Genomic DNA, 22,954 nt, shown 5'->3' with positions numbered 1-22,954 from the left:
CAACAGCTGGAAGTGAGCATGTGAGAATAGAGAACACAGATCTGAGGCCTCCTACAAAAGACTGCACAATCCCTGCCCAGATCTGAGTGTTGATTAGAAATTGTTTCCTGGTCCTGGCTTAATAGACTGTGATAATGAAAGTTTTGTTAACCCTTCACAGTATGCAAAACCACTGGTAAATGATTTGCCTTTTTGGGTTTTAGCTAAAAAGTCTGTATCCAGCAGACAGTGAAATTGTCTGTCTAAAACTGCTTGGTTTTGTGGGTGCCCAGAGCTCAACTTCAGCTCCTTTTCCATATGGTTTGTGGCCATTGGGAATCAATGTCTGCTGGGGGTGGCTTGGAGGAGGGACTCTCACCCATCCCTAAGGAACTCATCCGAGCAGGCATGCTCCAGAGGTGAATCAGAACACAAATACATGTGTAACCTCTCCCTGTGTGCTACCTTTCCTACTCGTGGCACTTTAGAATCTCTAACGAGAAAAATGCCTAATTATGCTTTTGATATTTGTCATATGGAGCTTCAGAGTCTGGGCTGCAAATTAATAAACATGGGGCCACAGCAAACATGGCATCAGGTGTGTCACCAAGAGCCTGATCCTGCACGGATCCACTGCAGCCTCAGCTCTTGGGAGATTCCAACTCATTTTATATTTAAGTGCAGAGATAGTGGAATTAATGGAAACTTATTACCGTTAATGAAGCGATTACAGATTGCAATCAATCATGTCAGGTTTTGTCCAAGTGGTGGCACAGGGATAGCTCCTTTCTCTTGAAGACAAAGGTCTTCTTGAAACATTGAAAGCATTTCAATTCACATTAAAGACCTTGTGTAATGGAAACCATTCCAAGATCTAAGATGTCTGCTGTGGGTTTTCATTTCTGATGACTCCTCACATCACTGGGTACTGTTCAGTGCCCGTGTGTGTGAGAAATCAGTTAAATACCGTTTTTTGATATAATGATAAAAATTTAGAATCTCCCTGTCTACCATAAACCCAATTTGATAAAAAACCTGCATTAATACCGATAGGGGCCTATAGCTTGAAAAACAACAGATGTCTTAAATTAGCATATTTCTGTTTCAGGTCCTCCATCCAAAAATGAAATATTAAAGAAAAGAAGAAAAAAATCATTATAAATGGTCATACTCATTTGGCAGCTTATAAAATAATATGCCTCCTCAAAAGCGTTTCGAAGTAAATGAGATGAAATCTACCTTGGGATAATAATTCTGGAATATTTATAGCATCCAACAATAAAAAGAGTAATAAAAAGAAAAGCCTGCCTCCCTGAAAATAATAATATGAAGGAGTTATTTATCTTCATATTTTCACATCAACCCCGGTTACAGGAGCAATGACAGCTGAGATCTCCAAGGTCTGTGGTGACATTGCCAGTGACTCAGTGTCCAAATGGAGCTCCCAGGGAAAGCTGGCAGCATGCAATGCTGCAGGGTGCTCCCTGGGCACCCACCAACAGGCACCCACCCACCCCACAGGAAATTTGGGCACTGGAGGGGAAGACCCAGAAGGGAATATTGCCATCCCTGCCCATCTCCATCTCCAAGGCCTCCGTAAAATAATGTCCCAGTCATGAGCTTGGCATTGCACTAACCTCAGGACTCCCCAGACAGCTGGGAAACCCCCTAAAGAGAATAATGCAAGGATCATAGTTCTATCCACTGGCCGTTTTTTGATGTTTTTGTTTCATTTTTTGACCCTATTTCTGGTGGAGCCTGAAAGTGTGGGTTTGTACAACTTGCTTGTCTGTGGCCGATCGCGTGCGCTCCATCAGCTGCCCCTTGCTCCTCTCTCCATCCCCTGCCCTTGCTCCTCTCTCCATCCCCTGCCCTTGCTCCTCTCACTCCTCACCAAGCATCAGCTGGTATTTTGCCTCCTGGATCTGCCTGCCCTCGGGGTTCTGGGATGCTGCTGGCAGGAGGAAGGAGCCGATGGCAGGGCTGTGTGCTATGGTCGCGTTCCGGTGCGCACACCACCAGAGCGTGCCTTGGAACACGCAGAGTCTACTTGGGTTTACACTGCTCCGAATTAGAGTTTAGCTACAGTATTAATGCCATAAATATTATTGTTCATGCTGTGTGAAGAACATCAGTGTGAAAATAAACGTAGGGATATTTAAAAACTGGTGTGGAATACTTAGGTATTCAGACTAATCACGGGCTGAAATAAGCACATTTGTTTCAAATCCTGTTTATAGCACTGCAGCCCCTCCCTCCTTTAAATCTTCCTCTTAACCATAGTGATGTTTATTGAATACCTGTCATTTCTCCAGCAGCATGTGCCAACAGCGGCTCACCAGTGCCAGGCTGCATGAAAACCCTTCTGTCTCCTATTCTCCAAGGGGCTCCCTTAGATCAACCACTACCATACCCAATACACTGAAACCCATAAATTTGCAGATACTGTAGTCAAAATTCTTAACAGGAAAGTGCACCCATTTTGCCCAGTGTAGCATACTGAAATATCACATGGTGAGAAGCATTTCTCACCATGTGTAAACTGTCAATTTGATTTGAAATTAAAATTTTTGATTAACATGAGCATTTCTGAGCCTCCCGCTGGCAGCAGCCCTATTGCTGAAAAGTGACATGATTTGTGACACACATGCTGTACAGAAGCCCCATGCCAGCAATTGTTAAAACCATTTTCATTCTGCTTTAATACGGTATGACACTCAGGAAAATAATTTTAATATTTAGGAGAAAGAGGGTAAAGGCTTAAGGACTGAAGTCCTTTATGGGTGTAAAGCAGGATTAGAGCAGCACGGAAAATCGGCACAGAGGTCTCCCCATCTCACAAGTCATGTCTCTTTTCAGCAACAGGAACCATCTGCAGGAGGCTAAGAAAGGTCCATGCCGAAGCACAAAGCCTTCTTTTAAATCCAGTTGATATTTCAAACACAGCATGATGTACTTTCCACCTATGAATGCTGAGATGCTTGTGCACGGCAAAACGCTTGCAACTCCAATAATTAAACCCTCTCGGATGGGAGGTGGGATTTTCTGGTTTCCACAGCAGTCTGTTATTTTTCCATGTTTATCATTTCCCCGGAGGTATCAGTGGTCACCGGAGATACTAACATTTATATGGTGAGTTACTTACGAAAGAGGAAAGTTTTGTGACTATTGAGACTTTTAAAGCTGGGAATCTACCTCTTCATCAGGGTGGTGGGGAGATTTTTGCTAGTTTGAACAGCTACCAAGTGACACCAAGAAGCAGGACAGATTTCAAGGCTCTGATGTACACACGGCAGGAGACAAAAGTTCAGAGGGGATTTTTATAAACGTAAGCCTGTGTCACTGCTGCAAGCTGCTGACTCAACTGTGTCACCTGCGTGTTTCTCAGAGTGGATCATTTTTTTTCCAGTAACATCATGTTCTGAGGAAGTTTATCATGAAACAAGTATCACGAACAGTCATTCTGAGCAGCAGAACAGCTTTGATATGTGTCGACACGCATCTGACTTTTCTTTGAGCTCCTAACACTGTTCATCACATTAAACACTCTGCTCTGCTGGACTCTCTGTTCCTAGTAAACACAGCGATTTCTAATTGCCATAACACAGCAAGTTAAAAAAAACCATAGTATTTCAAAAGTAATTTTAGATGGTGAAATGAAATACCAGCATGATTCAGATGCCCTGGAAGTATACAGGCCTGAACATAAAGCCATGGGCTCATTTACGTTGATAACAGAGCATGGGAACACAATCTGCATGAAAAACATGATCCTCAATAAAGCTGTGATACACAGTTACTAGAAGTATGCAGGTTCTTTTAAATAAGTCTTAAGTTTAAATAAGCATTGTGTGTAAACACCTCACTTTAATTAGCATTTTGCCAAGAAATTACACAACTGCACTCAAGGATGCTGTAATTATTTCAGGATCTATAAAACCCTCCCTCAGCTGGTGGGAGATACGTGCACCCTCCAAGGCTACCCTTCAGACACTCAAAGCTGGACCAAGGGAGTCTGAAGCCCTGAGGACACAGAATTAGGGGTCTGTAAAAAGAGGTATTGGGATGTTTTTAATGTGCACATTAGTTTATAGTTTTAGGAATAATCCATGTACCCAGATAATATGGTATTATTATTTCCAGGATTCTCTAGGAAAGCCCAGAGTCCTGGAGGAGCTTCTGGGGACAGGGTCAGGTGAGGGCAGCTCCCCTGCCTCACTTTGCTGGGTGATGTGGACACAAACCCTGGTGATTCATCCACTGGTTCTCCTCTCATCCTCCCTTCCTGGCACTCCCCTCTCTTCACACCACGGCCCTTCTAAAAGACTGTGGCAGGACACCACGATAATGGAGGTATCTGCTCAACATTAGATTGTACAAATGTGATGTGAAAGTAAGAAGAAAGGGAGCTGGGCATGGAAGCTAAGTCCTGATCTGGTGGTGGTGGTGGTGTCAGTCACAGTAACCTCCATGGATATTGTGTATTTACCTGCTGTCCTTGGAATTGAATTGTTGGAGTTTTCTCTCCAGGAGCCTCTTACTCTATTCTTTGCACGGAACTGACTCTGATAGCTTTTAGTCCCAACTAGGCTGATGTCTACTGATTACATATTAGTTATTTTAACTAACTTTACACCTCAGTTATTCTTGTGCCTGGGGAGGGCAGAGATTTGCCACCAGTCACACCATGGCATGCAATCATCTGCCCCTGACGGGCTCCCCTGGGAGAGTGAAGGTGCAGGGGCAAAGTGCTGCACACCCCTGGAAGCAACACAACCCCGTCCTGGGGTGACCCAGGCTCTCCAGGCTCATAGCCCAGGCTCTGCCAGGTCTCTGTCCCCCCAAGCAGTGAGGAGGAAGCCCCAGAGACTGAGTGACCTCCCAAGCTCTGCTGCGCTCAGGGTTAACCACAAACAGCCGTGGAGAACATCCAGGGGATGAGTGGGCAATTCCCCAGCCAAGTCCCAAACCAGGGACATAAATCCACTGGGAAGAGACTGCTGGGTGTGGAAACCAGCAGCAGAGCTCTGCACCATGACTGAGACTCTCTTTCCCTTTCATTCTAAGTTTGTGTTTTGTAGGGCAGAATGCCCTGTCTACATTCCTTTACGGACTAAGAATGGACATTTATTAACAAGTACTTGGGCGGACAGCCCAAAACTCCAGACTCCTGGCCTGGGACTGCAGGACAGAGAGGGCCAGTGACCCCCATTTGTGTTTACTGTACTTCCACAGACACATGTTGGTGTGATAGGGGCATTCACTTTCTCAGGTTCAGGCCAAGGTCAGGCCAGAACACAGAACAAGTTTATTTTTCTCGTGTAATCTGCTCAAGCTGTAGCCCAAAGGGGGTCTCAGAGTTCACTCATTGTGAGGGATTCAATATGAACACAGTAAACAGAAGAGACAGAGAGGGACCTTGCTCATCCCTCACTGATTTCAAGTGCTTATCCAAGGTGTGGCAGATTGGGTGGTTCCAGGGGAGGTGCTCAGGGAATTGGGATGACATTGGTGGGATGTGCCATCCCAGGAGGGTGCCTGCACCAACTCAGACATGCTCTTGGGGTACCAGTGAGGACCTGGGATGAATCTGTTGCTGGAAGCTGGGCTGGACAGCTCAGCCTGTGCACTCCCTTCCTGTGGTAGAAGATTTTTGCCTTTCTAGACCATCTACCCCATCCCAGCAGTCAGTGTGTGTGGCACAGTGCAATACCCAGCAATGCAGAAACAAGGCACTGAGGTGGACTGCCCTATCCTCATGTGTTTAAGACAGTCTGAAGATACCACAGAGGCCAGGACTTCATATTTTGGGCCACACTTAGCAGTCTGGCCTGTGACAGTTTGTACTCTGACTGACTTTCAAGCTGGCAGGAAAGAATGAAAAAGGAAAAGGAATTCCACTGCCAGAGAGCTTTACATTAAACTAAAGCATCTCAGGTAAAAGAAAACCCATCTATTATGGTTTATGATGCATAAACATTCATTTCTTCTCTGATCCTCCTTTGCTTGCATTACTGAAATGCAGAAATAAAGGGAAAAATAATGATGGATGGATTTTGGAAAAGTTAGAGTTCAGCTCAGGATGGATGCGATCCCAAACATTTCAGATTCTTATCTCATCGTAATTGGAATAGCTGAACCTCTCTTGTCTGCAAAATTAGGCAAGGCATCCTGTGAGAATGGGCTCTTTTTCACAGAAGTTTAGTCCCCAGACACATGAAAGAATGAAAACAAGAACTGGAACAGAACATTTTTACTTTTGAATAATGGCTTCATTTGGTCAGTTTAGAACAAGACTTCACTGGAAGAGCTGAGGAGGAAATTCTCTCTTCCAGTGTGCCCATCCCTAGACACATTCTTCTACAGAGCACATGAATGCTTGTCAAAAATGATAATTTATCTAAGAAACTCCCATTCTGTAGAATTCAAAAGAAAAACAGAAAGGGAAAAAGTACACGTGGGCAGTAGATAGATAGACTGTCCACTCTTCTACTCCCTACATCTAATGATGAAGAAATCCTTCAGCCAAGTCCACAGGCCCTGCTAGATCCACCTTTGCTCTTAAGCAACTCTGTCTCAACTCTGTCTGCTCAGGATGAGCAGGACAGGGGTGGGTGACTTCCTCCAGAAGCAGAATCTCAGGTCCAGGGAAATTTGCAGTGTTTGAAACATCTTGGTTTTAAAACTCCCTGAGGTTCAACAGAGAGAGATTAATTCTCAAAAGACCTGATATCTCCAGTGATTATAGAGGGACAGGAAGGATTTTAGGCTCACCACTGGTGTCTCATTTTAATGCCTACTGTTAAATCCATGTCTTAGTCCACGTATCATGTCAGCATAGATCTGGAAGAAACTTTGCTTTCTTCCCCATTTCTTGCCCTAAGCAATCTCTCTTGACATTCTCCATCCTCACAGTTTTATCTAGCTACTTTTTGTTTGTTTGTTTTTTCAATCCAGAGGCCTGTAAAGTACAAGGGCTGCTGAGTTATCCTTGTGTTGCTGCCCTTCATCCGGTTCGTTTGCAGGAGGGAATAATGATCTGTCACCAAGGTAAATTCACTGCCTGGCAGATAATGCCACAGTGTTTCTGCTGCCCATTTCACAGTAAGACATTCTTTTTCAATGATGCTGCATCTCTGTTCTCGTGGGAACAGTTTACGGCTGACATAGCAATAGTAGTAATAACAACTTACATTTATATTGTACACGGGATGATCTTTACTTCCCTCTCCTTCTAACAGTGGACAGCCCCCAGTCCTACTGCAAATCCATCCTTCATGGCCATGGCAGGCAGAAATCTGGATTCACTAGCACTGAGCTGCCTCATTCCTCAGCTGCTTGCTGGGGTTGTCACATCCTTTCCAGCCCACTTTGTTATTGATTTAAATGGAGCCGTGGGCCACTTCCCAACCACTGCTCTAAGCCTTCCCTCACAAAAATCTGTGGGGATCCCCTCCTGCCTCAAAACCACAGCCTCCTCAGTCTGTCAAGCTGCTGTCCAGCCTCTCCTGCCCCTCACCTCCTCCCTTCTCCCTGCAGCTCCAGCTCTGGCATGCTCGGCTGTGCGGTGAAATTGGCTCCCCCCTGCACGGCGTGGGGGACAGGGCCAGCTCTCTGCATTCTGCTGCTGGAAACTTCCTGAATGCGAATTCCCTGATTCTGAAAATCAGGACTTTGAGGTCTAACATGTGGGAAAATTGCAGGAGGTCTGCAGTGCAAAGCTGGTCAGGTGGGGACACCCCCCCAAACACCAGCGGGTTTTCAGATGGAGATGCAGCTGTCAAAGAGCCTTCTGTTGCAGATAAAACCTTAAGAGTAAGGAATTAAAGTAGAAAAATAACTGGGACAGGGGTGTGGGTTCTCTGGGTGAGTGAGAGTGGTACAGCTACATAAGCAGAATCCCTCCCTTATGATCCTGGGAGAAGAAATCCCAGCAAATCTTTGGCCCAGCGTGGCCTGAGAGCTGCTGTTGACACCCCAGGGCAGGGCCACTGCTGGGGTGCCACGGTGGCCCCATGGGAGGGCACACCACAGCCAGGTTGGGGTGCTGGCTGTGTGTCCTGCAAAGGCCAGACAGAGAGAAGATAAATATTTGGATCCCCTGGAGCAGCCCTATCATTTCCTTGTGCCTCCCCTCAGCAGGGATGGGAGTGAGGTGCTGGCTCCTCACAGCAGAGTGTGGCTTGCAGCAGATCCCCTTGCTTCAAGTGCAAGTGAGGGAGGGAGGTAATGATTAGAGACACTCTAAAATGATTGCATTAATTGAATCTTATGAAAATGGAAAACAATGGCAGTGGGTAATAATAAAACCCCACTGTAACCATGCACATCTCTTGTTTACTAGAAGGTGCTTCACCGACTACAGATTTACTCTGGGGCACAGCAGGAAACTTTTCTCCTTTAAATTTAATCAGCCATTTTTTGCCTTTTTTTTTTTTTTCTCCTTTCAGAGAAAAATACCAGCTATCAGATCTGTGTTTCCCATCCACTCCTAAGACTCCTCAGTGCAGTGCCTGGAGGTGATAGTGTGAACTCACTCAAGAATGTGAAGGCATTTTATAAATCATTTGGTTCCAGCAGGAGGGGGAGAAAGGGAGAAGGCAGAGGGATGATATAGTTTACAGCACATACTCAGCAGTAACTCCCAACTGTCAAACTTGAGCATTTTCTTCAGTTGCAACAGTGGTTAACAAAGAAATGTTAAGACAGCAGACACGAAATGCGCATAGCAAGCAGCACATTTAATCAACTTGCACCTTCCTACCACCCCACTGCCCAAACCTACCCAGACAGTATCACAACCCAGAAAAAAAGTTGTCCAAGTGAAGATAGGGCACTGAGAAAGGAGCAGGAACGAACAACACGAACTGCTGTAAACAACTTGCGGCGCCCTTTTTTTGTGCCAGATAACAACAGCAGAGGGAAAGGAGTGTGTTTACAGTGTGGCTCACTCTCCTCACCTTCCTCCTGCCCCTTTTGCCATGCTCGCTACCTCCTGGGAAAATATTTGCGGACCATTGCAAATAAAAGTCTCCTTCTCACTTTCCAAGAAATGGATCTGGTACTTTTCCATTTCGGCCACACTAGAGCCAGGCTTCAGAGGGGATTTGATTCTCACAACTCTATGAGAGCCGCCCTGAACTTTCCTTCCAGTTCCTAGCTAGCAACTTCTGCAATTAAAAAATAGCATCTAATTATCTATAGAAGTTATGAGGCTTTTTCTGGGGGCCTGGTGTCACTAAAGAGCTCCCCTGACAACATCAAATTCCCCTATGCTGCTTTCAGGAGCTGTGCATTGCCCTTCACATGCACCTCCCTGCTGGGGCACACAGCTCCAGGCTTACAAAGTTAAGGTCCCTTGGAAAGCACCTGATAAACCCAAGAATCTGCAATATGTGCAAACATACGGGTTTTTTCTGGGTGTGCAAACCAAGTATGAGTATGAAGGTCTGGATCCATTCGAAAGCAAACCACCTTGTACCTGTAAAACCACAAGATTCATAAAGGCACTATGCCACAGGCAGAAACCAGAGGAAGGTGTGAAAAAATGACACACATTTCCATAGTGTGTAGATATATTTGGAAAGGTCTGGAGGCAACGGAACACCTCCTGTACTGGTCAGGAAGTCAGAGCAAAAGAACACCTGAGTGTTAGTGGGGAAGTGCAATCCCTTATCTACACTTGGACATCCCCATCTGGATGAACCAAGCTCTGGCTGAAGCCACCCACAGAAGTTTAGGTGCTGGTAGTTCAGGTACAGTGAAGGGTAAGTGGGAGGAAAAGTACCTTTTGCTAAGAAGTGTCAGACTGGCTGGGACTGGAGTCATAGAGAATCTCTAATGCCTTAGGGTGGACTTGTTGGAAAACAGAAAGACACCCACCCACCCACTGCTGCCACTGCCTCGGCATCAAGCCTTCATCCCCTTCTGACTCCTGCAGGAAGGGAGCCAGTGCCTTCCCAGGACACAGCACAGCTCCCAGCACACATTCCTAACTTCCAGTGGTTTGACCACAGAGGGCAAAATTTTGGCCAGGGAGCATTTCTAATGGCAGGAGAGCAGCGGTGAGCCAGCCTGGGTTTCGCTGCTGTGATCTCTGAGTGAAGGTTTCCCACTCACTGCCACAAAGAGACACCACCTAAGTAGATGTGGAGTAATGAATACTTGGGTGAAGCGACTGATTTCAGAGGGGGCTTTTATCCACAGGCCCTGTATTTGTAGTTCAAGCCTTTTCAATTAATACGCACACCCTAAAAGAATTAAACTACTAATTATCACATTTTACTGTGGTTCACAGAACTTTCATCAGATCTAGTAAATGAAATCACGAGTTCAGCAGAAGAAGCTTTAGTGCGCCAAATTATGTCAAGGGTATATCATGTTGATAATAAAAGATCACTTGGTTGGAAGCCTAACCTAGAAGGTTGGGGAGGCGTAAAAAGTTCACATTTTGGATCATGCTGCTCTGGTGTGGGCGTTCTGTGTTTTTTCTCTTGGTTATTGTGGAAGGCAATTCTCCTGCAAGTAAAAATTTCCCCTTGTCTTACATTACCGAGCATCAGGGAATTTTTACATAGAAAGGCAAATAGAAAGGTTTGGGGTTTTGTTTTGCGAGCCAGACCTTGGCATCACATCCTCCCTCCACTAATAAACTCCCCTCTCCACTCAACAGAAATTAAACGATGCCCACACCACAAATAAACTCCTTTCCCTAAGTGCCCAGCTTCCTGGTGGGCAGGGTGGTGTTCCAAGCATCCTTCAGCCTGTGGTCCGCTCCGGCGGCCGCAATTACCCTGACGCAACCCAGCTCTCAGCTGCTAATTAAACAGCAACTCTCTCAAGAAGAGAGACATTAAAAACAGTTGTAGTGAAAGCTGGTGGTTGCTCACAGCTGCAGCTGCTGTGTCCTGGGACATGGGACATGGGCAGGATGGCTGCCTGCCCATGCCAGCGCTGCCACGGAGCAGGGGGCAGTGACCTGACACTGAGGTGCCCTCGGGGCAAAGAAAATCCTTGACCCTGCAAAGGAAAGCTCAGGAGTTCCCTAAGAGGCTGCTCCTGGCCATCCCATTTCCAAGCTGCCCTCTAGATGGCCCTTGCTGTTATCTCGTGGATAAAGATTCATGGGACGGAGAATGGGACGGAGCAGCAGAAAAAAAATGCATTTTTGAAAAGACTTAGAATGATCACAGCTGTATTTATGCACCTTATCCACTGGAAGGGTTCACTGCCTTTTTTCTGTACACACACAATGGGAAATAAAAATATATACTGGAGCCACACTTATTTCTCCTCTCCTTTGCAGTGCTCAGCCACTCCAAGCGCAATGAACGCTTCATGTCTTTCAAGCACTGCTTTGTCATGCTATAAGCATTCATTTCATGCTTTGAATATTTCCTGTCATCCTCGCCTTGGATGAATTTTTTGTGGGAATGCTTTGCCTGTGAAGGTTAATGGTTAGCAGCAGTGGAGACTGAAGGCCTGTGTCAATCCCCAAGCCTCGAGCGCTGCAGGTCACTGATGAGAAGGGTCTCCAGCCATGCCCAGCAGAGGCTGCACAGCTGACCCCACTGACGTCCCCATTTCTGGCCTGACTGACAGCCAGAGCCGTTTGCCATCACTGGATTCCCCCAAGAGAGTGCCAGCCACTGATAAGCAGGCTAAATCCTGAGCCTACCACAGGACCCTCTAAATCCTGGAAATGGTGTAACTGTGCCTCACAGTCTGGACTCAAAAGAGAATATGGTATTATAGGGGGAAATGGTGTTTTCTTTCCTAATAATTCAGATGATTCTTCATGACAGTCATGAATCTGGATGGGAAATACACCTGGACGCTGCAAAGCTTCAATTCTAGATTATTATGATTGAAATGCTGTATTTCCAGTTCTTTTTGGGAATGTAGTGCAATGAAATAAGATGAAGGAAATGCAAGACTACATCACACATAAGCTAAATTTATAACCAGACATATCTGCTTTTGTTTCCTTGGGAAACGCTGGCTCTCAGAGCTGCCTACAGGCACTCTCAGGGGGTGATGAAACACAGGTTGGACCTCATCAGACCTTTCTTGGCTGATGGGTCCTGTTAGACTCAACAGCCTGTCCTGCCCAGTCCCAGAAGAGACCAAACCCCACCAGTACTCCCAGACTCGACCACAGCTTCCAAGCCTGGACAAATTTCCCCACTGCTGTTCCCAGTCAGCACACAACGTGATCCGTAAGGGTGCAAATCTGTTCAGAATTTGGTCCTGGCAAGTTACAAAGGTGCAAACAAGCTGACATCACCAGGAGCTCTGACTTCAGCGCCAGCAATGAGATTCCTTATTGGAAATGCTAAGGGCTTTTTTTTTAAAGCTTTTTCTGAAGAAAGTTAATTTTAGATTAGTCCCTCAGGCTGTGATAACTCCTCAGCGTGGCTCTGTAAACAAGAGAGGAGAGTCTTCTTGCATTTATAAGATTCTGATGCAAATAATCCCATGAACAAGAACATTAATAAAAGCTGCCGTTACTGTATTACTGCCTTTGCAGCTGTAACTGATAGAAAACTTTCTCTGCAAGGCTCAGTTATCTCCTGAAAATGAGGTGTTTCAGGAATGTTAGTCATCTGAGACCGTGTGTTTTCCAACAGCACCAGTTTCAGCATTGTGCGTTCGGAGGGCTGCTCACGTCCTTGCACTCCTCAGGTGGGAGCTGAGGGGCTTATCCAAGGACAGGGGAGCCTCCAGACAGCCCCAGCACCTCCTTGGAGAGTTGGCATCGAGCTCTGTTTTAGCTCTGAAAGCCTGTGAGGCAGCTGGAAGGAGTGGAGAGGAGAGGTCAGGCATGGCCTGAGCAGAAGGGACGGCCTTGGAAGGCAGAACATTTCCCCTTGTTAAAATTTTGTCTGTGGAATGAACTGGATGTCCCTCAGCTGCCATTTAACCTGGAATGAGTGATGGGGACAGCCACCAAGAGCAGTCACCAGTTCTCTGCTTGGGATGAGGGTTTGAAGGGTGAGCTCTGGGTCTGAGAAGAGTGTCCAAGCTTTAGACTAGGCAGGGCTATCCCACTGCTTGGAATGCCACATTTGAGACCAGAATGAAAGCATTCACAGGGGGATTGGACTCTGCAGCCTGTTACTTTGGGCTTAGGGGTCTTCCCACACATAATCTTCTCCTCCCTTTCAGCCAAAGCTAAATCATGCCCTCTGTGACCAGCTTTGCCTGGAGAAGAAGAAACTTCTCTTTGCATTTGTTCCCACTGTGGCCTTCTCTTCCCCCCACAGCTCAGGGACCAGAAATTCTTCCTTTCTGTTTATGGGCATGGAAAAGTAAGCATATACTTAAGCATTTTTTCTGAAGTTTAATACTCAAGTCCAACCCTACTTAAGCAAAGAATTCACAGATGATATTTACAAGTCCAGTGTAATTACTGCAGGGCTGAAAAACGAGTTCTGCGAGTTACGGTGCATCATTGTTTTTCTTTTTTCTTTCTTTTTTTTTAATGTTTCAATGAACAATGTGCCTTTTATTTCCTGCAGTGCTGTTCAGGTACTTGCAGCTCAAAGCAATGAGACTGCATTAAAGCCAAAACAGCATTTAGTTTGGGCATTACACATTTTCATTTTTTAGAGAAATGCCTCTCCCTCTTCAGAAATTGTTTGAGCAATGGATTTGGCACACATTTGCAATCAGCTGTAATAATGACTGCTGCCCTGCTCACTTGAAATGGGAGAATTCCCCAACTTCTTTAAAAAGAACGCGCTCGTCTACAATCAAAGTGCTGTGCTACCAACTCTGAGCCACCAAACCACAGTCCCCTGCTGGAGAGCAGGCTGTCAGAAATGACACAGCATTCTCCTGCTCTGCACTGCACACCTCGTGTGCACCTTTACGCTGCACTTATTCATTCACTAGTGCCACCACATCAAACACAAACACTGCCTGACATCCCCTCACTGACAGCAGCAGCACAGCTCTGTACCACACTTATTGACTGCTCTGCTACATCCTCCCTGCCTTTCTCCAGAGTTCAGCTCCTGATGGAGCAGGGCAGGATCCGACTTTTAATATTCTCTGAAGGCCAGAATGGCAAATATCCCCACTTTGCGGACAAAAAGACCAAAAGGTTTCCCTACAAAAGTTTAAAATAATCCTACTTACAAAAAGAAAATCTATCTGATAGCTGTTTCCACGACTGAAAGTGAGAATAAAAGCCTGAGAGAGTGTCCACAGCAGTGCTGAGCTGGGAATTCAGTTGTTCCTGATCCCCAGGCATGCAGTCACTTCACTACATCAGACTACCCATTTTGTCATCCTCACTTCACTGAAAACTAGTTTGTTCATAAAACACAACACCAAACCAGTGCATTTAACAAGCTTTTAAAATCAATAACCCCCTTTTCTTTTCTTTTTTTTTTTGTTTTTTTTTTGATTGGGTGAATTGCAAAATCACTTTGTGGTGCCAACTGAAATGAAGCTTTTACATACCACTAGGCAACTACAAAAGTGGGGAATTTTCCACATGGGTGTTCCACCCAGCTGGTCAGAAAAAATCCCTCATTTGAGCAAAATATCAGGGCATCAAAAAATGTTCTTGCCTTTCAGATGAAGTTGCTGGCCTCTTTCATTATTGCTCCTGCAAATTTCCTCACCCATTTAACAAGCAGAGGAATTCTGGATTTTCTGCCTCTCCCCAAAAAGCTGTTTCCCATGGTGACAGAGCAGCACACCCTGTGTTGGTTTTACCCCCAGCTCCAGCACAAAACATCTGGACCTTGAACCGTCCATGCACCAACAAGTGCTGTCTTGCCTGCATGTTTCCCTTTCATGGCCATCACGCTGCATCTCTGTCTTTAGAAAGAATTAAATGCTTAATATTTCTGTTAAATATTTGCCCTGGTGACTGGATGACTGCCTGGAAACTATTCTGTCTTAATGAAGGCTGAGGGAAAGGCCAGAGTTGGTGTTGAAGCCACCACCAAGAGCAGAAGATGTCAGCACCTTCCCTGTCTGTGATGATCCTGCTCCAGAAAATGAACCAGCAAAGCCCACTAGAAAAAAAACAGGAGTGGTTCTAAAAAAAAAAAGCTTTTTTTTTTCCCATGAACTTCACTTCAATGAAGGTTAGGCACACAAGCTTTGCAAAACAACACATACAATTTAGGATGATAAATTAAAATCTGTAGTGGGAGGCCTTCTTTTTCAGGGCCGTATAGTTGACCCTTCTGAACCTACATTACTCAAGGTATGCAAAATATATGTGTATAATAAATAGCTCTAGAATTTATGGAGTGGAACAGAAAGGATATTAACAGGCAAGTAGAGAGGCTGTATAACCCTCACAAGGCCTTTAAAGATTTATTTTTTTAAAATGAAGGAATGCATGCATGGAAAAGGCAGCCCTGAATCGATACACTTCTTTGTGCCTTCCAGAAACACATGCAAAAATGCTTCCAAATCTGCCCTCAATCTGGTCACTCCACTGTTGGCATCAGTGGGAATGAGATTATTCACGATTCTATTTTTTCTTCGACTCAAAAAAAAAAAAAAAGAAAAAAGAAAAAAAAGAAAACAAATAATTAAAAAAAATTTTTCCTCTCTGTGTGGGCTCATTCCCACTCTCAGTAAAATCAATTACGAGCCTCCCATTGACTCCTGAGGGATTTGGATCAGGCCCTGTGGAAGTGGGTCTACAGCAAGTGTAGAACAACGCAGTTAATATGATTTATTGTGTCCGTTCCTGTGCGTGCAGTTTTTCATTTTCTAAAGGCTGCAGTTTTGCTTTCATCCTCACGTCCAGGAGATAAGAGCTGCAGATTTGTGTTGATCTATGCTGGGTACCCCGGAGCTGGGGGCTGTGTGTGCTGGGAATGAGCTCAGCCTGCCCGGGGGGAAGGAGCCCTTCAGGGCCAACACTCTGCCTTAGAAAATCTCCCACACACGCGCTGCAGAGGGTGCAGAGCCAGTGAGGAGGCTGCTGCTGCTGCTGTGCTGGGGGAAAAAATACCCTTTAGTAAAACTGAGAAAAAAAAAAAAAAGAGAAAAACCTTTTCCTGTTTATTAAAAAAAAAAAAAAAAAATTAAAAAAAGTACCTTTTGCAGGTCAGCAGCAAAGTTCCAAGAATTCGCTAAAAGATTGTTTTACAAAGAAGACTCAGGCTCCAAATCAGAGATATTTCATTTCACTAGGCTTTTACAGATTCTACATTATTAAACACTGACATTGCTGCTTTTCGGGGCAGTTCTTGAGTAGCAAGCTTTGTTAAAGACTAAGAAACTGCAGGGTAAGATGAACTGTGCTTTAATAGCTGAGAAGGAATATTATCTAAACATGAAATAATAACATGCTTGGTGCCTAATACATTCTAAATTAAAATATGATTTAATAAACACAGGCAACATATTCCCCATAAAAAAAAATAGCAGAATTGGCAGAACAAAAATCACAGTTTAGTCAGTTCTTCTCTTAACCTTGCAATCCTTTGGCTACAAATTAGAATTTCTGTGAACAGGATTGATAAGGGAAATTAGGCGCTGTCTTTCAGAAACAACAACCATGTTTTAAGATGGTATGTTTAGAGATGAACAGCACAAAATCTATCAAAATATGAAACCTTTCATATCTAATGGGACGAAAACACAGGAGCCCAAATAGCCAAAATCTCAGCAGCCCAATGAGCCCTATGTTCCATGTCCTATGAATCATGCTGCTTGTTCAAAGGTTTTTATGAACCTAAACCTCTTCTTCTTCCCTTAATATTAAACTCTAACCCCAAAGCAGTCCAGATGAAACCCCTCACCCCTACCCTGTCCCTTGTAGGGGTTTAAGGCAAAACAGCTATTGCTCTGTGAAAGGGAAATCACACGTGTATTACTACAGATACAGTATTTCTACAGGGATTTACACATCCCAGAAATGGTGACAGGGCTTCAGAGGCATAAACCCTTTACACAAATTCTTTCCTGTAGAGTAGAGCTCAAGTACAATGGATAACACCGTCTACATTTGGGTTTTACCAAAAAAAAAGTTCTGGTTACAGATAAAAGAAGTCAAGAAAAACTACTAATAATAATCATCACTTACTCTAAGTCCTAAATATAAGTAATAAAACAAAATTCAGTTGCCCACGGGCCAACAAAAATTGTTGAGGTCTACCTTAGCTAAACACAAAAAGGAAGAGAAGCTTTTCCATTACACACAGTCATCTTTTCCCATACAGAAATCCACAGAAATCCACTATTATTGAATGATTCTTTTTTTCCAGGCTGCTTCACAAAGCAAGCCATTGGTCCAGCAGAAGCCATTGCTTCCACTTTGAATCTGTCCCGGTGCAGAGAATATGAGTTTCCCCAAAAGTGCCAGTTCTTCCAATGCTTCCACTGCAGCCACTGCCACTGGAGAACACGGAGAGAAGCACCAAGGAGCTGTAGCTGAACCTCCCTGATCTGTTTTCCTGTTGCATCTGCTCCCCTAAAGGTCATGACTCAAGGCCAAAGGGACTGAAAGCCTTTGCTATGGAGGAATAAGGATAAGGGTTGCATACAGCAGGCTCTTTAATGGCATCTCCCTAATTAAAATTAATTTTAAAGGGGGGAAAAAAAAAAAGGGTCTCTCCAGGACTGGACAAAGAAATGCTACCTTAGATTAGTGAAGCAGTAGCATTTTAACTATGAGGAGAGTGCACAACCTATTTGTAGCCAACCCATGTCAATTATTCTGAATCATCTTTTTATATTAGACATGGGGAAAAAAAAAATCTTTATAAATATGGGCTGTTTTAATATCCCAAAGCAGGAGCAGCAGGTAAGAACTTACCATTTTCTGGCTGGTCCTTAATATCAGCTTCACTTGGCTGGCTGGGACTTTCAGATTGACTTGAATCTGAAAAACATAAAATACAGCCAAAAATTACAGGGTCTGCTGTGGAAAATAGATCAGAGGCGCCAGACTTCCTCAAAAGGCTGAGAGTACAAACTGAGGACAGGAGTGTTGCACTAGGACATGATAATGCAAAAGTCCTGTGCCTAGGTAATATGTTAGCTAGCCAGAAAAAAAGAAAAAAATAAAAAGGAAAAATTAAAAAAAGGGAATCTTGTTTGTGGCACTACACAGAGTGCTTGGGGTGTGTGTGTTGGCATAAATTAAGCTTTGAGAATCCTTCTTTTTAAAGAAGGCATATTTAAATGACTCTCCTACATGTTTTTTTATAATGCAGCCTCTATGTTGTATACAAACCAGAGCCTTACTCCAACACATAGTAAAGTCTCAAAACATATCTCCAAGCAGGCATAGAAAGGTAACTTAGCAACCCTACATAGTCGGGGAGATTGTTGGCTACACATTTCTGGAACAAAATCTGCAAAACTGAGGGAAGAGCTGATTTTTTTTTGGCGTGCTTTCACAGTGGTTACAGCACCACAAGATCCCTAAAATGCTCGGTGCTGGTGGTGATTTGCAGTGGGATAAGTGAGTCCAGATACTGGATGACCTGCTTTAGAACTTGTGTAAATAATCCCACAATCTCCCAGCTAACACTCTCCAACGAGCAAAATTTATTTGCCTAAAATAATAAAATGATCTATAAAAGGGTGTGTGTAAATATGAGCGTTTTGCATTTTTTACACGTTATTAACTCTATGTGAAGATGATCGCTCTTTGGTCCAAAAATTATTCTTAGTAGAAGCTTTAGTCAAACAGTATTTTCCTTCTTAATTATTTCTGTCACTATGGACTGGAAAAAAAAGTCCCTTTACCTGTGGGAAAAAATATTTTTAAAGAAATCCCTCAAATAACTGTTTTTTTGCAATTAATACATTTTTTTTTCTTCCCCCAGAAATTGTTCTGTAATTTATTGATCCTGTAGAAAAAGTTTTTGCTGTGGAACAAAACTTAGGCGATGAAACCGCTTGCTCAAGCCTCAACACCACCCCTCATCGTGGCAAACCCATTTTCTGACTTCACCTTGACTTTGCAGAGTTTGGAACTAGCTGTCTGAAATTTGACCACATTTCAGTGAGAAGTCAATGCAAGATCAAAAGGTCACGACACTTAACTGTGATTAAATTGAAAATCTTACTTCTATTGCAACGGAGTCATAACACCACCCCTTCTTTTTCTTTGAGGTATTAATAGTGCTGGAAGAAGCAGTACTACTAGTGACCTTGGGTCAAGCAATGCTAATTTATTGCTTTAAAAAGGTTCCTTGCTTTTAAGCAAATGAAGATTTTAATTACCGCAGAGCACTATAAAGAAAATGCCTATTTTAAATATTCAAATTATATTTTTACCTGCTGACTGTCTGCTTTAGGTATCATTCAGAAGCTTAGAGGACAATCTTGTATAAATTAAAAACTACAAGTAAAAAAAGGCACCCACAAAACAAAACTTGATGAATTTCAGAATATAACCACTCAGAATATTTAGCAAAGAAAGCTTCAGTCATGATACTTCTATTTAAAATCAATAAAATTCCCCTAAAAAGTGATATATACCCAGTACGTCCCACAATCCATTTCCTCTCTTTTGTATTTATTATTTTTAATAATTTTGCCAATGAAGCTAATGGGGAAAAAAAAAATCCTCACTTCTGCAGTTTTGTTTTAAATATTGATCTACTGAATAATCTCTCCCTGAAGCTGAAATCAGTGCCAGCAGATCACTATGGGGGTAACACGCACAGTGCTGTTGTATTCTGGATTTTGGCAAGAAGTTTCGCGTTTCCGATACCGCAAAGGTAGAAACAAAGGTAAAATATTAGGAATGTAAAATATTTAGTTAACGTTCAAAGTCAACATTCAACGGATTTCATTTTACAGGGCGGGCATTGGCCTTTTGCTTATTTTTTAGGTTTTACTTTCCCTCCAGCCAGCCATGGCTCAATCAGAGTTTGGGCTTTATGTTTCAAGTAGGCTCGGAATTCCACAAAAATTTATAGATTTGGAGAAGTTCCTGCTGAAATGTGGGACTGGGAGCGTGTTTCCCTTCCCTAAAATTTGGAACGAGCCAGGGCCGCGGTGGCGGCCGCGGGAGCCGGGCTCGGCGCTGGCACCTTGGCTCCAGCACAGCCCTGCAGCCGGTGGGCAGCACACACAGCCCGAGCTGCTCCTGGCTTGGGAGGAACAAACAAAGTACTTTTGTCTGCCTCGAGTGCTGTTTTTCCAACACCAAGGCTAGTGGCACAAGAGGGGCTCCACTGGCCGTAGGACGTTTGTTTGCACGCCGAATCTTTAACTTTCTCCCTTCATCACCACGATAGCGTTTTTTCTTAATTCTGCTTCCCCGCAACCTGCCCCTTCTGCTGAAATTAAATATTAATTTCCCAGGAAAAGACAACACAGCTTTAAGCACTATTCTTTGTGGAGAGGCACAGGGCAGTAAAACACAGGACGAGGTAGAATTAAAGCCACTCAATCCTGCGGTGGGGATCACGGGAGGCTACCGAAAACATGGACTGGGCAAGCGTGTGCTCAGCATTGTTATGCAAGGTGGCATCTTGTGGAAACCCCAGATAAGAAGACTGAGTTGAGGCACTTAGCCAAAATGTTTATATGCAGAATTTTGCTTCCCTGATTTTATTCAGATGCCGCAGATGATCCGGCACATATAAATGTGCCGCCACATGGTTAAGGGATTGGCAAAATCAGAGCCGTTGTGTTTTACAGTCTTGCCTAGGACGAGGGAGTCTTGCTCAGCCTCCACCACTCGCTCTCTGCTTTTTCAGCAGTTGGCACTAACTCCTGTCGGGGCTTTTTTGTTGTTTTGCACATGGAAACTTTCAAATTCCAGTTTTCTGAACGTTCAGTGTTTTGCGGGCTCGGCTACAACAGGAGGGGGAATGTCTGTCCTGCTGAGTCAGTTAGCCAAACAGGTGACCGGAGGAATAAATTAATTTTTGCCCATACATAATTGATATAAATGGAAGATCGTTTTCATAAGCATTTGCATTAAATCAATAAAATCACTTACTATAGAGCAGTTTAACAATTCATTTGATTTTCTCTTTTCTATATATTTGATAGCCACTCTGCAAAACAGTATACACTTTATGCCTATTTTCTTTAGCAACAACACTGCCAGTTAAATTCTACCACCTGCAATAATTAGAGCCATTGGAAAACTTACAAAACAAAATATACAGTAGATGCGAGCCCCTCTTGAATCCACGGCCCCCTGCGGCAACGAGTTTCATTGGTGCCTTAAGCTAAGGCTGGTAGGAAGCCAAAGAATCTGTATATTACAATAAAGTGCATGTTATTAAGGGGAGGATTTAAATGATTTCAGATGGAGTTGGAAATATTATAGTGAGGAACCACTATTAAGATTGCTGATTAAAAAAAAAAAAAATCACCAAGGAATCTAGTTTTATGTTTAAGGAAGCTTAACCTTGAATAGCACAATGGGTTTTATTTGGGGGCTTTTTTAGTTAGAGAAAAGTTAGTGGCTGGAATTTTTAACCCTGAGCTAGCTGGGGTTTGAGTGAGTCTGTGCACTGGGCTCAAGGTTACTGGTCAAGAGAAGCTCAAGGGGATCTGGTATCAACCACAACCATGGCAAACAGGATCAAAAAAACATGTTGAAGCTATTTTACTCTCCACTTCCAAGAATCAATTATGATTAAGGGATAAAGGAAAAAAAAATGCGCAAATAACAAAACAGGCTAGTTTTTCAAAGTAGCATTTCCTCTCATGTCTCTATTCTCTGTTCCTCTTTGGATCTGTTCCTTAAGCATATGCTACCTCAGCAGGACCCAGCCCCAGATCTGCCTGATCCCAAACCCTACACAGGCAGGGACCTCCAGCTCCGGGACGGAAGCTCTGGACTTTTCAGGCTGCAGTTTTCCTTTTCAGCTGCAGCAGGAGCACAGCTCCAGCTGGGCTGCACGGCGGCTGCATGGAAGCAAGGCTGGCGGCACTGGAAGGGAGCGCTCCATTGTTTGGAAAGAATAAAACCTTCCCAGGAAAGTCTGGCCCGTGGACAGGACCAATGTCAACAGACTGACAATGTTGTTCTTTTTTGTAGACCGTGACACAGACGGTGAAGTGTTGTTGCACTCCTCCACCAAAAAAGCCTCTTTCGAGTGCCATGGCACTTCCAATTGCTAAACCACTCCACGGCCACCTGACTGGGGAGAGACAGGACACTTTGTGGAGCACTCCCAAAAACACGCCGTGTTTTCCAGGGCAGGTTGAATCCAGCCTGGAATTCACTGGGGTGGCAGTAACCCTCATTGTCTGCTGGTTTGCACAGACCCAGTGAGTGCGTGCCAAGATCATTTTTTACCTCTCTAGAGCAGCTCCCCAGCAGAACCTGAGCCTCTGAGCAGCCCTGAGCCTCTGAGCAGCCCGTGAGCTACCACAGGTGCAGACACATCTATCCTGGAAACAGTAAAGGTGATCCCCATGTAGAGCAGGAAAAAAATGACCAGTGATGCCAGATGAGCAGGGCAGCACCGCCACTGCCCATGCTGAGCCTGCTCTGCAGTGAAATACAGCAGGTTCCTCTCCTCCACCACCAGCCCAGCACCTCACAGGAGCACCTCAGAAGTGCACAAGTTAAATTTTCCATTCATATCGTGTTTTGGGGGTGGGGGGAATACTGTATAATAAACTGACATATTTTATTCAAGTTTCAGAGCCCTATTTGTAATAAAAAATTTATATGGCTGGGTTGTGTTCATGCAATAAATTTTTCATCTATAATTTTGGGCATGGATTCTACCAAAGATTTATATACATAAAAAAAAAAAAAAAGTTGAAATCATGCTCTTTTATATACAGTCTTATGTGGTGAGCTTAAAGGATTTACAAACAGAAACCAGCACCAGGACTGGGGCTTTTTTACACTCACTTTCCCTTCATTATACATTATAATATAAACACATAGGGGTCACTCCATATATGCTACAATTATTATTTACGGCGATTTTGGTGGCTACTAGGATTTCTTTAAAGGAAGGCCTGGCTCTCCATTTTACTCCAGCCATTGCTTTCAAGT

At 44.0% G+C, this 22,954-nt stretch overlaps 1 protein-coding gene across 19 annotated transcripts in view; it reads right to left on the bottom strand.

The window, feature by feature from the left end:
• The window catches only part of NFIA (nuclear factor I A), a 349,095-nt gene that overhangs the window by 96,147 nt on the left and 229,994 nt on the right, over positions 1–22,954 (bottom strand). For 17 of the 19 annotated variants that reach the window (XM_077182585.1, XM_077182588.1, XM_077182593.1 and 14 more), the window contains exon 3: positions 17,777–17,842. The exons of the other annotated variants lie outside the window; for them this stretch is intronic. In XM_077182585.1, coding sequence (XP_077038700.1) covers positions 17,777–17,842 — 66 coding nt within the window. The remainder of the gene's footprint in view (positions 1–17,776; positions 17,843–22,954) is intronic. 19 annotated transcript variants of the gene reach the window in all.

The sequence above is a fragment of the Agelaius phoeniceus genome, chromosome 8 (assembly GCF_051311805.1).
Source record: "Agelaius phoeniceus isolate bAgePho1 chromosome 8, bAgePho1.hap1, whole genome shotgun sequence".
NCBI classification, from domain to species: Eukaryota; Metazoa; Chordata; class Aves; order Passeriformes; family Icteridae; genus Agelaius; species Agelaius phoeniceus.
This window is presented reverse-complemented; position numbering and strand designations above follow the sequence as displayed.